The sequence below is a fragment of the Meleagris gallopavo genome, chromosome 1, assembly GCF_000146605.3.
Source record: "Meleagris gallopavo isolate NT-WF06-2002-E0010 breed Aviagen turkey brand Nicholas breeding stock chromosome 1, Turkey_5.1, whole genome shotgun sequence".
Classification (NCBI taxonomy): Eukaryota; Metazoa; Chordata; class Aves; order Galliformes; family Phasianidae; genus Meleagris; species Meleagris gallopavo.
This window is the reverse complement of record NC_015011.2, coordinates 75995739-76012850: the sequence shown is the minus strand read 5'-3', so window position 1 is coordinate 76012850 and position 17112 is coordinate 75995739. Positions and strand designations below refer to the sequence as shown.

General features: G+C 41.7%; 1 protein-coding gene across 1 annotated transcript; it reads right to left on the bottom strand.

Moving 5' to 3' along the window:
• Positions 1-222: 222 nt before the first annotated feature.
• Positions 223-9868, bottom strand: CASR (calcium sensing receptor). The gene is made up of 3 exons (XM_031555809.1): positions 8508-9868; positions 6140-6263; positions 223-3294 (listed from the first exon to the last, which is right to left on the bottom strand). The coding sequence occupies exons 1-3, from the start codon at positions 8697-8699 to the stop codon at positions 1844-1846; spliced, it is 1767 nt and encodes a 588-aa protein (XP_031411669.1). The 5' UTR covers positions 8700-9868; the 3' UTR covers positions 223-1843.
• Between the last annotated feature and the right edge of the window lie 7244 nt (positions 9869-17112).

The following is a 17112-nucleotide window of genomic DNA, read 5'->3' as shown; positions in this document are numbered from 1 at the left end:
ACTTCCACTTTCCAGAAACAAAACTTCTTTTCCTTGTCAGCAACAAGGGGAGGTGGCAAAACAAGTTTTTTATGCAGTAATGTCACCTGTAAGTTTTATTTTCTTGCTCTGGCCAGAAAAAAACAACACACAAAAACACAAAACGTCAACCAAGCAAAAACAGTAACAAGAGAACTGTGGTATTTTCCCCATCACATTCACAACAGTCCTTTTGTCTGACTCACAATAAGTAGCAGGCCTACATACCTTTCCACAGTGGTTTAGAGTGCCTTTGCGTGTGATGAGGGGAGGTACTCACATCTTCATGACAAATGCCTGTTCTTGCATATGGGATCTGGGAAGAGGGATGTAAATTTTACAGAATAGCCTTGCCCTTCCTGCCAGGTTGCCTAGGATCACTCTTTCTTTCTTCAGGCTGCAACAGAAATCTATTCTAAGGACTTTCTTACTTCAACATTTGCAGAATGCAGAGGAACCAGACACACCATGCACAGTCAGGAGCACTCATGTCTACTTATGGGATGTTGAACAAGAGCCAGGACTAATGAAGTTCTGATGTGCTTTTTGAAGTCTTTACTCTCATCAAGGCATGGTGCACCCCTCCTGCTTTAGATGCTACCTCTTCAAGATGGAACAAGAGGGACATAACGTAGTTGAAAGCCTGCAGGAATCAAACATCCAATTTACTCATTTGTCTGTTTGCATGTCCCAGAGCCCAACTCTGTACTTTTTATTTACTCCATCCTCTACCAGCATGCACACTTGCAATATTCATCTCAAATATTATCAAATTTGGGGGCTATTTCTCTATTTCACCTTGTTTCATTGGCTTTGTATCAGGCCCACAAGTACTGTCACAACCAGCGCAATGCTATGTGTGGGTATGAGGCGGATTAATATGGCAAAGCACAACACTGACTATGGTGTGGAAGGGTTAGCCACGTATGCCATGTGGAATATTACAGCAGCAACACTTTGTTAAGCATACAACTACTAGCGACATAATCAATCACAAATACATCTCATTGTGCTCTCGCAGCAATCTCCAGGGGGATTTACAATCTGTTCTCCCCTTCCACCAAAGCAGGCAGGCTGGAGGTAAAGCTACATCTGCTGGAAGAAACCAGTAGGAACCTAGTAGCTTTGTCTAGTGCAATGGAGTCTATGAAGGGTATTGTCCAGTATTTCCTGCTGGGCAGAGAGGAGAAACTGGGAGAAATGAGGAGAAATTACTAAATATAAATAGCAGGGTGCTCTGTCACATTAAATACTTTACATGTTCACACCCTTGGCTGTACACAGCATGCAGGATGTTGGGGGCTTTTTTATTTTCCCAGTGACCGTGCTTTCCCCAAGTGAAACCGTGTATCTTGCTTTTGAACAGCTGAGAGTCCTGATGCACATGGTTACAGATCACATATACTGGATAAAGAGGGAATATTATACATAGTGGGAAAGAGGAATATTATACATAAATGTAAAAGCAGAGTATTGTGGAATTGCTCAGTGCCTCCCATAGTCAGCTGAGTTGCAGTCTGGCAGGAAAAGCTTACAGAGGCAAGACAGTATGCAGAGTTCTGTTTAAGCCCCACCAGAGGCAATCTTCACTTGTCCTCCCCACATGTCCTGATTTCAGTAAAGCAACTGCAAATTCAGTTCAAGGCTCCCCAGACACAGGCTTCTGGTAGTCTTTCCTCTGGAGGCATGTGTTTTACCCGGCTGGCGATAGCAACAATGTGTGGTGGGACTGTGTCACAGATATGTATCTTTGTTATCTTTCCCATTCAGAAGCAAGAGGTGAGCAAGTTCCTCTTGGGGAAGTGCTTTTCATGACCTTCTTTTGTTAGGAATGTACTGTGTTTTCTGTGACAGAGCTGCCTCCAGTGCCTATAAAATTTCGGGAGTTAGCTGATGGCAAGGAGGGCTCTGCCTCAGGGTTTGGTACCTCTTCTTTGTTGTCTCCCACCACCGACTCCTGTGAACTGGTCTCTGGGCTGGATGCTGTCTGGAAGCCAGGCTCAGCACTGAGGGACTTGCTGTTCTGTAGAGCGAGCAGGGCTCTGTGCCGCATCAGGCTGTCATCACTGTTCTGGGCCTCCAGGGAGTTCCTGCGCTTGGCGTTCCTGTTGGCCATGGCGTTCTTCTGTGGCTCCTCAAAACTCAGTGACAAGGTGACCATGCCACTCCCAGAGCTGACCTTCTGCTTGCACCGACGCTGCTGCTGCCGCTGCCGCTCAGCAGAAGCCGGTAGAGGAAAAGGGTCTTCATGGTTGCTCTTGCTGCTGATGGAGGAGGATGGGGTGGAACCAGTGGAACCTCCGAGGCTGTTGGAACGCTTGCGTGACACATTGCTGCGTCTCAGTGTGGCCCTGGCAGCCACCTTGAAAGCGTGGGCAGCTGTGCTGCAGCGTACCTCCTCAATGGTGTTGCGGGAAGGCTTGAAGAGGATGATGTAGACTTTGTTAAAGAAGATGCAGGCCAGAAGCCCAAAGCTGGCAGCCAGTATTGCAATCACCTCCACAGCAGAGACAAACTTGCCATATGTGCTGGCATAAGCTGGGATGAAAGAGATCCAGACAATGAAGAAGATCAGCATGCTGAAGGTGATGAACTTGGCTTCATTGAAGTTCTCAGGCAGTTTTCGAGACTTAAAGGCAAAGAAGAAGCAGATGGCTGCCAGGAGACAGGTGTAGCCAATGAGGAACCCAAGGGCCATCAAGGAGCCTTCGTGGCAGGTGATGAAGATAATTTCATCCTCCAGCTCATGGTTTCGATAACTGGATGGTGGGGCTGTGTAGAGCCAAATCACGCAGATGACAATCTGCACAAATGTGAACAAGAAGACCAGGAGGAACTGGAGGTTGAGGCCCCACCACTTTCGGTAGAGGCTTGTGGGGATCTTTGCCTCGAAGACAAGCAGGACGCAATTGGTTTTCACTAGGATGCAGGAGATGCAGAGGACAAAGCTGATGCCAAAAGCTGGCTGCCGCAGACGGCAAGTCCAGTTCTGGGGCTCTCCAATGAAGAACAATGAGCTGGAGAAGCAGCAGAGCAAGGAGAAGAGGAGGAGGTAAGACAGCTCTCGGTTTGTGGCCTTGACGATGGGAGTGTTGCGAAATTTGGTGAAGACTCCCAGGACAAAAGAAGTCAGGAAAATTCCCAGCACAGCAAAGAGAGTTAAAGCAATTCCAAAGGGTTCTGTCCAGGATAGAAACTCTATCTGCTTGGGGATGCAGGATGTGTGGTTCTCATTAGACCAGTAATCCTCAGGGCACTTGTCACAAGCACTTGCATCTGAAAAACAAGTGACAGGAAAGGGAAGGTTTGTCAGAATGAAAGGCTGAAATGGATGACAAAGTACATGATAGCTACATGCTGTCTTTCAACTCAAATACAGGTGTTGTTCACTTCAGGTGTCAGCAGGTTCCCAATGTCACTTATCGATGTCTCAAAGTTTTTACAGTGAAACAATGAGTCTCTCACCAGCTATATAGGAAAACACAAAGCGTACTCAAAGGCCTGCCCATGCACTCTGCTTCCTGGATCAATTTATTGACAAAACTTTGCAAAACTTGTTTGATTACTGTCAGCTGCTACACAAGATCTATTATCCTATGTTTCTTCATTTTTATCACCTGCTTCTCTTTGTCTTCATACTTCTCACACTCTTATCATTTGACACATCCTGCCTATCTCTGTTACAGGAAAAATTATAAATGTGCTTGCCTCCTTAAGTTCTTTGAGAGCTTATTTCATAATCTTTGGAGGCAAGTCTTAGATGTGTTTGAAATGCTTATCTTTGAAGGCAAACAATGCCCTTGACTCCCATCACACTCCCATTTCATGCTGGAACATTGGGGGAGATGTGTCCTAATGATATCACTCTCTTCACACCCAGGAAAGCATCCCTGTGATAGTTGCAGAGGGAAAATCAATGCCTCTGTCTCCTTCTGAGTAGAGCTAGTTAGAGCCCATTGGGATGGCAACATCTGTCTCCAGTGACTGCCATAATCAAAAGGGAGGGGGTTACTACCACTGCTTTTATTCAACCCAAATAGGTCTTATGCTCCAATGGTGAGGTTCATGACTCCATTGATAGCAATGGAAATGAGTGAGTTGGAATTCACATCCTACCTCATCCTTCAGGATCCCAGCACGAAAGCTGTGGGATACAGTGAGTTCAGGGGACAAACATGCAGCAGTCACCCTCCGAGCTTTGCACTTGAGTGCAGAGACTCTGAGCACAGCTCCTAGAGCAAAGCTTGGTGCTAATCATAAAATCCTAGAACGGCTTGGGTTGGAAGGGACATTAAAGCCCATCCAGTTACAAGCCTCTGCCATGTGGGTTGCCACCCAGTAGACTGGCTTACCCTGGGCTCCATCCAATGTGACCTTGAAGGCTTCTATGAATGGGGCATTCCTGAGGAAGTCAGTAATGAGCACAGAGTATTTCAAGCCCACTTGTTCTGGAGGGTTGGCTGCAGGGAGATGACACTGCTCTCCTAATAACTGGTTGTTTTGCCTAAGCTGTTCATCTGAAAGACATGCACTAGTCAGGGGCTTCCATCACCACATCATTTCATTTACTTCTGTTTAGCCAATCACTTCTATTTTTTGTGGGCCTTTTACCTGGAAGTATATTGCAAACTGCATGTGGGGCAGAGCTAACCTCCAATACTGGGGAATTCAGTCACCTCTACCTGATTGGAGGCATCTGTTTGTCACTGCATCCTGAAGAACTGTATTTACTGCTGTCTTGAGCTGATCTAGAGACTATGCTGCCACAGAAGGCAGCAAACCAGACTTCTTTCTTCTTGTGAGGCCGCTCATTCCTGTCCCATCCTTTGCTCCAAGTGGAAACTCAACCTCCCAAAAAGGAGGTCACTTTCATGAAGACCAGAGACTGAACCTGTTTGGTCCTTGGCTGCACAAGTACTTTTGGATGAAAGCAAATAGCTAGGGGAGAAGAAGAGAGATTCTCTCCTTCAGTAGTATCAGTATGTCAGTTTGATGAGACTGGTTGTGAAACTGTTCTCTATGCCTATAAAACTGATAAGTACAGGAAATAAAGAGCATTACTGTCAGCTGAAATTGAAGCAGAAAACTGTGGATTCCAAAGGCAGTTGCCCCCTCAGCCTCACAAATCTTGCAAATATACTAGTGCCAGTTCCCAAAATCTTATGAAAAGCAACAAATGGTGGACATTACAAATGACCGAGTTTGTTTCTATTTAATTAAAAAATGCTACACCAGTGTGACTTGTACTATACATTTACGTACATATACTGTAAGTACTCTTCTATGCATTACTATATGTACAATATGTTTACTATGTGTTTGGGTAAAAGTATTACCATTCCCATTAGATAGGATGCAAATCAGATTCTCTCAAAGGAGAATATTTTTTCAGTCTTGCATGCACCTGACTGCTTTTTATCTCATGCAGAGTCTGCAGTGTGTGCTGGGGCCAGCGCTGCTGAAGAGGGTGAGGAGAACCTGAGCACTCAGCATTGTTGATTGGACTGCTGCTCTGGAAGATTCTATTTGCCTTCATTAGCCTGGGATGCCCAATGCTGAGGAGCTGATAATAGTGTTGAAAATTCAGAAGGTTTCAACCAGCTCTAAAACTGGAGTTTTCACTGCAGACCCTGAGCAGTCCTAAACTCTCTCTGAAACCAACAAAAAAGATGTCCATGCATGTTCAATAGAACCCAGAGATCTCTTGCAGTGCCAGTGTTCAACAGAACATGTGCTTAGTGAACCCATAAAGGGAAATATTCCTTTTTGCTTGTGAAGTCAGGAATAGAATGGACTTTATTTCTTCGTAAAATGTGGAATGAAAAGCGGTTAACATGAGGAAAAGGTGGAGATGCACTGACAACTACAATAGCTAGGATTAGGTTAGGGAGTGTCTCCTTTCTCCAGATTTCTGAAGAAAGAAAAACTTCTACAGTGCAGCAGAGTTTGCTTCTGGCTGCATGAGAAACTTTCCAAATTTCCCTCTATGCTTTCTGTGAAGCTCCTGGCAGAGCAGCCTCCAGCTCAGCACTGCAGGAAAGTGACTTCAGTACAATTGTGGGCAATGCCCAGAGGACTCTTCTGGTCCACGCAAACCCCAAATCAGTGCTGTTTGCATTACCTGTTTCATCACTGTATTCCCCATCAGGGCAGTCCACACACTCGAAGCAGCATGTGGGCTCTCCTTCAATAATGCCCTTCCTGGTGCCTGGCAGGCAGTCCATGCTGCAGTTAGAGAAGGGCACCTGCAAGAAAAGAGCCCGAAGAGGGTTAACAGTAAAGTACTTCAAGTACAGTCTTCCTACAGCAGGCCTTGAGCTTACCCCAAGGGTGTAACTGCTTGTTTAACATGCTAGGTGGAGAGCCTCAAACACTCCCCTCTTCTGTCCACTGAAGATCTTGCACAACAGACTTCCCTCAACCCCCTGCAGTAATAATACATTTGAAGGATGGCATCAATGAATGGTAGGGAAGATCAGCAGAGCTCTCTAATCTCAACTGTGTTGTGGGCACTGCAGAATGGTACGTGACTCTTGAGACACACACCAGAAAACAGTCCTTAGGTGACTGAAAGAAAAGACAATTCATGTCTATGGCAGGAACTTAAATCAACTGCGGAGATGATGGACTCTGACTGCTGATCCCCTTTCCCATAGATTGTCTGTTGAGTGCTAATGATTTACAGGACTTAGAACTGTTCCTTGAAGCTACTTCCTCTCACTGTCCCGAAGGCCCTCTCTGGCCTAGGAAGAAAAATAAGGTAAATTAACTGTACAAGATGAGTTTTCATATAAAAGAGAGAAAGACCTTAGTCTTAGAACACCAAGCATCTGAACATGCAGATCAGTGGGTACACACAGATCCAGAAAAGAACATCTCTGCAAGAAGCACACCTTAGATTCTCCATGTCAAAGCCCGTGGAGAGGACTTGCAAAGCCCCCACCTCACTTTCACCAGAATGGTTATCCAGGCTTCCAGGCTTTTGCTGCTGCAGTGACCAGCTGTGTTACTTGCTGGCTGCAAGCTCATGCTGTGTGTGAGTGAGCCCATGTGGGCACAGACACACCCTGGCAGTGAGTGGTTGCACAGGCACGCATGGGCATGAGAATGTGAGCTAAACACATATTTTCCATTGCCAGCAGAGTACCCTGATCTGTATATCGCTAAGTGCATGGCTGCAGCATTTTGGGAACACTAGTTCTAAGCTGTTAATCAGGAGTGCATAATTAATTGGGCAGATGCATATCCAGGGAAAATCCTGGCAGCTCCCCACTTAAAGCACTGCAGCAAATTGCTAACACCTACTGCCTGAGACAGCTTTCCACAGGTTGTACATCCATCAGAGGACATGGCCTGTCCTGTCTTTTCCTAGGCTATCAGTGATGAGTTTGAACAGGGCTGAATCAAAAACCCAGCTGAAGTTGTGTGCTGTTTCTCTGTTATCTACTAAGCTGATTGTATTGCCAGAGAGGAAAATTAAATTGGTTTTACATGATTTCATTTTGACAAATCCAGGTTGGCTTTTTTCTTATCATTTCATTATCCTCTAACTATTTATAAACTGTTTAATATTTGTTTTTATCAAGTCTTTTGGATTACTGAAGCTCAGCTTAATTGTGTGTAATTCCCTTAGCTCTCCAATATCTGCTTTAAAAAGCAGATATCACGATTTACCCTTCTCTAATCCTTTGAGACATCACCCGTTCTCCATATTTCTCAAAGACAAATTGCTAGTACTATTGAGATCGCTTTGGCTGCCTTTTTAAGTATTTTGTGGGAAATTTCATCAAGTTCTGCCAGAACAAATCCATCTATTTTACCTACTCTTTAACTCTTTTTTTTTCCTTCCAACTCTGGCCAAAGCTACAGCTCCTGTGCTAAAAAGTTAAAATTAATTATATTTAATCTTTTTTGAGGAAGACTGAAGCTCAGAAGACTCCAATTAGTAGAGTACTGGCTATTCTGCCTTTGAGCAAAGCTGTTATCTGGGAGAAATTTAAATGCCATAAACTGAAAAACAAAACAAAACAAACTATAATAGACATAGAGATTACAGTCCCCCCTGCTGTCACATAATTTACATTTTCTGGCATGAAACTCGGCAACATTGCTGCATTTTAATAGTTAGGACAGAGAATAAGGATATTGCACTGCTGGAGGAATGTAGAAAAGAAAACATAATTACTCAGTTCAAGTGTGGGGAAAAAAACAAACAAAAAAGGTACTTTGTTAGAAAAGGTACCGCAAAGGTAAGGCTCAGCTGATGGTGTAAATGTGCTAGGCAAATTTGGCTGCTGCAGAGTTCTCTGATCTGCCAGCCAATCCAGGAGTGTATTTTGAGGGTGTGATGGACTAGGGCAGAGAATATGTATACAATAAGATGAATAGGTCTTTTAATGAGTTGCAGTGCATGAGAATTATGCAAAGTTTGTTCCAATTTCAGATTGATGCACCTTGTTAAACAACACTTTGAGGATTTAAGCACTTACCTCCTTTGAGAATCCACTCCACAGGATTTTGTTTTCATTGATAAAGAGCCTCTCCCCTTTCTTGGCATACACATTGTAGTGCCCAACCTCCTCAAAGATGACTGAGCCATCCTCTGGAGAGAGATGCCAGTTGATTATTGAGTAATTCCCTACCAGGTCTCCAAACTCATCAAAGTCCACTTGCTCCCCCATGTTACTGGTGAAATTTAAGTGGCGCAGGTGCTTCAGAACCTAGAGAGGGATACAGAGACATTGTAAATGCCTGTTTTTCACAACATGGACAGATCAGATATGGGAACAAAACTGGAAATAATCGCTTTACTGCAGCTCCTAATTTCTCAAAAAACCCACTTTATTACATCAGCAGCAGGATTTCTCTCATAGACATGTACACACAAACCCTATGCAAACCTTGTAGATGGCACAAGGTGTTGTAGCCCATAGGATGGATTGCACCCACTGCAACACTGCTCACCAGTTGCTACACCTCTCAGCCTTCTGACATTCCTCTTTTGTCCCTTTCTACCACCTTCCCCAGCCTTCATCTCTCCTTCGAGGGGCAGAAATGTGGCAGAAGTGACTGAAGTGTTTTGGTCATCTAGGTATCCTTCTTGTCCTTCTCTTGCAAAACTATTCTCTACATAAATGTAATCAGTTGGCACTGTTCATCTCTGAATGATTAATCACTCAGAAGCAGAAATACTTGGGAAACAATTCAAACTCATCTTTTAATTTGAAAATCCCAAGCCTAATGCACTTGCGTAAAAACCAACAAATCCAAATAACTCACTACAAAGCAGGCCTGGGCAGTTCATAGCTCTTTCTTTTTCTAGTTTCTGTCCCATTGTCACGCAGTTTCAGATAATCATATTCTGCCTGTCCCCACATGTTGACTTCTGTAATTTTCATGCCTTAAGCTGTCACATGCTATAGACAAAAGCAGTTAATCCCAGAAACAACTGCAGCTGAAAAACTGATGATCCCAAATAGCCTTACAAGTAGATGACAGAAACAGCAACAAACAACTGTGAGACAATTCATCCACACAATAGGCACTTCTTCAATCTTCAGGAATTAGTTGCTGTCTTCTTCACTTACCAGCTTTTTTCCCTTATTAATGGATGCTCTCAGTTAGACAATTTCTCTGTAGACATTAAGTATGAAAAGCTGGTGTGACTCTGAAGGCACCTGGATGTCATCTGTCCCTAAAGCACTGTGGTACAGTTGCTGTTCTTGCTTTAGTGCCTTCAATGGGTTATAAGTCCAGTTCTCCCTCTCTTATCTGTGACTACACAAGCATTCAATCTTGGATAGCAAAATGCAAAAAAAAAAAGTAACAAATGAGATAAATTTCTCTAGGCAGGCAGAGTTCTCCTTGCTCCCTAAGCACAGAACAGAAAAAAACTGCTTTGCTGAAGTGCTTTCACCTGGAAAAAAAAAAAAAAGGAACAGAGGAACAGAATCACCTCATTAATTCTAGTCAGTTTTACTAAATTGTCTCATTTTTCTCTTTTTCTCCTTGGGACCCTCCTATCTCAAAGCAAAATCTTCAGAGCTGCAGAGATACCCTTGTTTTTTCTCACTGTTTCTATTAATTCCAGTCTGAAAGAGTCTGGAATAATCAAAAGCACAAAGGATGTGGCTGGCAATTTCAGCTTTATGTGTTCATGTTAGAAGTATGTCCAAATGTTAATGTGCAGGATGGGACTCAAGCACCTGATGACTCAGGAAACCTGCATTTCTCTGCAGGCTCTAGCAGCTACCCCACAGTAACTCCTCTAACACTGGTATCTAGACCAGATTTGAGTTCTTATATTGAGCCATATTTCTCCTCACTCCAAATCAGTATTACAGTTTCACACATTACTGCAGCACTTTGCTGACCTACACTAGCCCTGAATGAGTACTGCTGCAGTGACCTTTATTCACAAGTCACCTTTTCCACATCACCCAGGATTTTACAAGCCTTTGTTAGATCTTTCCCTGGCTCATGAATCCTCTCCAGATTTGCTGCTTCTTGTACAGAAACTGCTCCATTGACCCTTCTCCAAACTCTCCCAGCCTGCTACTTCCTCCCACTGCTCAACTTTCGTTAATTCTTAAATAAATGTCAGTGTCCCGATCTGAGTTGTTATTTACTCTGCCTGAACTGTAGCAGGTCTTTAACTAGTGCCCATGTACCAGCTATGATTTGTATTTGTACTGAAAGTGGTGAGTTCTCCTGCTCACTTTGAATTTCTGAGGATCTGTTTTTCCCTCTTGTTTCAGATTTTTAGTCACTGCAATATCCATAAGTACTTGAAGTCTCAGCTGTCACTAACCCAGTGGTTATGGTATACAGGATTTGACAACTGTCAAAAGTCAAGTATCTGGAGGAAATATGTGCATGGCACTCCTGAAAGAGCCACTCATAAAATTATGTTAAAGAAATGTTCCCTGAATCAATATGGTTTTTTATTTTCTTCATTCCTTCCAATCTGTCTATGGGTCTATCTTTATTAACATGCTCTACTTTTCATTGTATATCTCAGCATTTAATTCTGCTGCTTTCTCTCACTGTCTCCTTTTTTTTTTCTTCCAGTATTGTAGTTTCCATGTAAATAAATAGGAGGCATTACTTTTAGAGCAACCTACACATATGACAAATGCAATGTGCCATATATTAAAGTAAAAATTTAAGCTATTCATGATCCTTATTGAAATTCAAATTAACTGTAACCACTCTAGACACAAACCCATTCATTACTTTAGGCACCCTATGTAGGATGCAGTTGAAAAGGCAAATGAAATATTATGATGGAATGAGAAAGAAAATTACATGGAGAATATGGTGCCAGTATATACATTAATAGTACAGTTTTCCTTGGAAAATGCATTTAGTTCCAGTAACTTGATCAGAAAAGAAGAATAAAATTAAAAGAAGATCAAAGGTGTCCAGAAATAGTGATGCTAACTCTTAGACAGCCAGTCTAACTTCCATTAAATGAAAAGAGAAAAACTGCAGGATTATTTAAGTCAAGGGAGGAGGCAGAGGAAGATTATGACAAACACAGTGATTTGTAGGAAGGAGGTGATTTACATTCATACAGAATCAGAGACCACTTCAGAACCAACTGAGTTTATTCAGGGACCAAGACAAGTATAGGATATCTGGCTGTCATAAAAGGAAGCAGTCCAGAGAAGTTACAGATGTCCTCTCCCTGGAAGTATTAAAGGCCAGGTTGGATGGGGCTTAGTGGGAGGTGTCCCTGACAGGAACAGAAGCAAGGGTTTGGAACTAGATGATCTTTAAGATCCCTTTCAATCCAAACTTCTGTGTGATTCTAAGATTCAGTGCTCCAGAAAGATATTTGTGCTGAGTCATAGAGATTTCAAAGGAAAAAAGAGATGATCTTATAACACTTTGGCATTGTGCATCTGTTTTTCCAGACTGATACAACTATCAGTTAGAAGGGCATGGAACATAGTAAAAGTGGGACTGGGATATTTTGTTTCCTAAAAGTCCTCAAAGACTAATGCTGGCAGTGAGCAGAACTGCTGTGCAGCCTGTTGATCTCCGTTCTGCATTTGCGATCTTTCTTTTCCTTTCTGTGTACACTTGTCCTTAGAATACTGGCCCTGAACTAATGCGGAGCTGATACTGAACAGCACATCATTTAAACATGCTTGATAAAAGACGGAAAATATAGCAGAAAAGCTTTCATTTGCCTTAATTGGATGCACATAAGATGAAGACTGCTCTGAAAGTAATGCCTCCTATTTCATTATGTTGGCCCACGACATCAGACACCAATGTCAGTGGTGTGGTAGCAGAGGCTGAATGTTCCCACCAATATGCTATTACATTTTGCTGCCATGTGACAAATGGCAGCAGAGAGGTAGTCTGACAAACTGGCGTCTGACATGGAAGCATGTATGAAGCAAAGGTATGTCACTGAATTCCTCTGCGTGGAAAAAATGGCACCCACTCATCAACACTTACTGAATGCTGATGGAAACTAAACAGTGGATGTGAGCACACTGAGGCAGTGGGTGGTTCGTTTCACCAGTGGCATCAGCAACTGGTTCACCTCTGCTGGTGCAGATTTTTATGAGCATGGCATGCAGGCTTCTGTTCATTGCTGGTAAAAACGTATAGCTAATGGTGATGACTATGCAGAAAAATACTGTTTTGTACCTGAATATGTGCTCTATCAGGCAGTGTTATTGTGCTCTTTGTATCTGTTGTAGTTTTCCTGGAAATAAATAGGATCAATCTACGTACAAGAGCAAATAAATAGAGTGGCAACATCCTCTGCATTACATCTCAATTATAGAATTTTATGAAATCAAAGATTTACCTGGGAAAACTGAATGTGAAATCCAGTCAGTTGAAATTCAGTGCAATCTATTTTTTAAGTCAAGCTTAGAAATGTGACCTTTAAGTCACAATTCCATTTTTAATTTAATTACTTATATTTTAATGGAGAAAAGGAGAAACACTTCATTCTGAGTTTTTAAAAACGTTTAGTTGGAAAATGTTCCAACTAATGAGTTTGACTAAATCTGGGGGAGATGGCAGGTGACACTACCAACATTTTATCACTGTTTCAAAATAATCTTAAGTTACTTTTAAATGAAGAAGGTGGGTTTTTTTCCAGTGTTTTCCCTCTTTCTATTTTAAATTGAAATCCAACTGTATGATGAAATCCCAAGACATTTGTATAGCACAAAGCACGATATTATACTGTTAGTTCCTTAGAGTCTGCAGAAGTCCTGCCAAGTAACTTCAGCAGCTGAAGCATCTGGAATAGCCTTGGTCCCAGTTCAGTGCCATCCCAAGGAGATTTCAACTGATCCACCAACTGAGGAGTGGCTTTAAGATCTAAAAATGCACCTGGAAGGCTGTGAAAGTGTATTTTTCTGGAGAAAAATGCCTTAAATGATAGAATCTCTCCCCTCTTTAAAAATATTGTGAGCATTCATGCAGTTTCTACTAATTAGGGCAAAAACCATGGTAGTGAAGTGGAAAATGATATATATGGAGAATTCCTGGACCTGGAGTGTAATACTACACAAATCAAAGTTGTTTTCTGACTGGTCACCTGACCTGGATGATAAACCCAGTATGAGTTCAGAGATTTTGGCTGTGTACAATAAAGTAAAAATTCAGTAAGGGATAATGATGTGTCACTGCCATCATCATACAAATAAGGTGTGCTCTAAAGGGCATTATTCCAACACAGATCATTCAAACAAAGCTGCAAAACATAAGCATTATGTTAATGGAAAACAGAATGCAACCCAAATCCCTGGAAAACAAGGAGGAAAAAATCATCAGGGAACGTACTAAGATATTTTTTGAATGTATTAAAATAAGACGCTGTCGTGAATGCCAGATCCCTTATGACATAAGGCTGAAAAAGACAAATAAAGAGGATGGTGAAGGAGCAGGAAAGCTGAATGATTTACAAAAGTACGTACTTATTCCAGTGGCACTCACTTTGAAGCAACAATGCGACATTAATGGAGGTGGAAGGTGCTTAAAAAGGGACCAGAGAACAGCCTGAACAATTTCTATCAGATCTAAAAGACTAGCAGAATCAGGAAGTTCTTCACACTATTCACCAGCAGAAAAAAGAGTGCCAACAGAGCTCTTTACACATAAAAATGCCATGGGACTGGAATGTCAAAGTCAACAAGTCAATATACTACTCAGTATTATCCTACAGTGATCACAACCCATCCTTCTGGTACAGGTACAAGTGTAGTGCATGGCTGGCAGTGTGTCTGAAGTTTCCCTGTGTCAGCCCTTGCAGGGCTCCAGAGTCAGCTTCCAATGGACTGCAACAGCTACCAAGGGAAGGAACAGAATCCAAGGCAGAGGGATGTTCTCTGTAGCCAGTTTGCTTAACCTGACATCAATTCTGAGGAAAAAAAATGGCAAAAGAAGTGTTTTGGGTTGAGGATCAATGTTTACAAAGTTATAGATGAACACATAAATTCTGTCAGTCAGTAATGCTTTGAGAAATAAAGATCTTGTTAAACACAAATGTAGTTGCAAACACATCCCTTTAGAAGTGGAGAACCTAGGCTTTACATTTAATGTAAAGCACACTCTCATGGATGAAGAATTACCAACAGCTTTCTTAAAAGCAAATACCCAGAGACAAACCATCAGATCATGGACAACTCCTCAAGCTTCAGTCAGTAACTCAGTATAATCCAATATGTCCATCAGCACTCTGGAAGCAAAAGTGCTGCTGGGAGAAGTTACAGAAAATGCATGGATTAACATAACAGTAAATTACAAGAAAGTAGCCGCATTCCCTTCCCCCCCAAACACACACATGCACACACACTGCTTGCTCTTTCACACCTGGGTTTAATACAGAGAAATTCAGATTTACGTATCAAGACATACGAAATTCCAGCCACAGGCAAAGAAAGGGTGCCGCATCCAGTACAGTATTACTGGCAGCTTCTTGTGACCTTTCCTCTCTTGGCAAGGAAGACTAATAGAATTTATGCATGTGTAAATGAGGAACTAATAAGTGTCTGTAAATGTGGGACCTTTTTTTTCAATGTTGGGCTGTTAGAGCAATAATGAATATCTGCCAAAAATGATGAGTAACTAGGCAAGATACAGAAATAAATCAGAAAACACATTTTAGGATTAAAATCAACTCTTTAAATTATTAAGATGAGACTGAGGAACAATTTGACAGAAATGATGAGCAATTCATGTGGACTTATAAATCTAACAGAACAAGGCCAAGGGAGGACCAACAGAACTAAAGGTCAGTTCAATTCAAACTAGAAACAAGACATGATCTATCATAGAAGATGTGACATACCAGGGGCCATACTAATTAAGAAAAAACTTGGCTACTCAGCATGACTACTAGGGAAAATAAATCATGTTAAACACAAGTGTGACTAGCAAATAGCCTAGGCTTCCTATCTAACACAAAGCATACCTCGGATGGATCAAGATTACTCTCCTGAATGTAGTACAAATGCAAAGGATTGCAAACTACATGACCATTTAAAAGGTGGCTCTAAACAGTTCCTATTAAAATTTTGTGTACAGAGTCAGTCTTTGGACAGAAAAAGAAGCAATGAAAGTACAGTGAGAGCTAATTGTTAGTAATATTTGATGGTATTTTGGGGTGTACTTTGTATGCTTCTGCCTTTACATACAGTCACTTTGTACTGTAAATTCCTTATTACTTGAAACTATAAGATAAATTACTTCATTGCTTGGGTAAACCACCTCTGTGTGTAGGTTGACTATGAATAGATAATGCATGCTTGCTATCATTTGTTTCAACAAATCAGTAATCGGAATGATCATGCTTATTTCTAATTGATTCAAGAACTGCTATCCATAAAATATGAGTCTTAAAGTCTCCAATAATCACATTGAGTTGATCAAACTCATGCAGTCATTTCAGGACATCTCTTACAAGCCCAGTCCCATCAGCAGTCAGGTGAAGTCCCAGTGGGTTCACTATTACTCTGCTTGGGCACATTCCACTTGGCTACTAACTTAAGATTGAATTTGCCATTTCATAGAATCACTAAGGCTGGAAAAGACCTCTAAGATCATCTAGTCCAACTATTAACCCATCATCATCATGCCCATTAAACCATGTCCCTCAGTGCCACATCTACACAGTTCTTAAACACCTCCAGGAACAGTGACTCCACCACCGCCCTTGGCAGCCTGTTCCATATCAATACAAAACTTAGACAACATGGAAATAACTTACCAAGGATTTGATTTTTTACAGTTTCTCAATAACCTTTACGTAATTCATCTCGTGATAGAAGCTTAGGCAACCTATAGACACTAGTAAAGGTCTATTCTGAGCAATATATTGCATCTGCTCCAGCAGGGGAATCATTCATTTAATTCTACAAGGCCATTAACGCCATGCTGTCCTTCCTCAAACCTTAGTCACTATGTAGAGTGACATCATTCGTTCATAATGCACGGAAGTTCACTTTGGGGATGAAACTGTCTTGCTGATTAGTACAGCATCTGTGGAGATGGTAAGAAAAGAAATAATAACCTATGGTACAATTGTCACGCCTTTGAAGTTAACTTCAACCCCACCTTGGGATGAATGGAAACTACCACGTCAGAGGAATAATCAATAACACAGAATTCAATTTTTGAAAAGTCCACTTCATGTTTTTTCAGAATGCCTCACTTTCCATGTTCTTTTAAGGAGGGTTTCATGGTGCCCCTTGTCACATGGCTCTATTTGTGAGTAGCATCAGGCAAGGTCAGTGCAAGAAAAAACTTTGCTTTTTTATGTGCTATGTCTCAGTAAGTCATGAATGTCTTTGTAATTTAGAGGGGTAATTATTACCTGAAGTTGCTACAGGCAGAGGCATTGTATGAGCACCATAGGGAGCCTTCCTTAAAATTCCCAAGTCCAGTACAGACTGAAAACCTGGCCACTTTTTGTGGCAAAGGTGCAAGTGAACTTTATAAGTATATAAGTATGCTACTTTACAAACACAGTTTTTGTTTTAATGCAGCAAAGAAGTGTCTATACTATAGGAGACATTTATGAAAAATTAGTTATGTTTTTTCTTGGGCAGGGACTTTTTT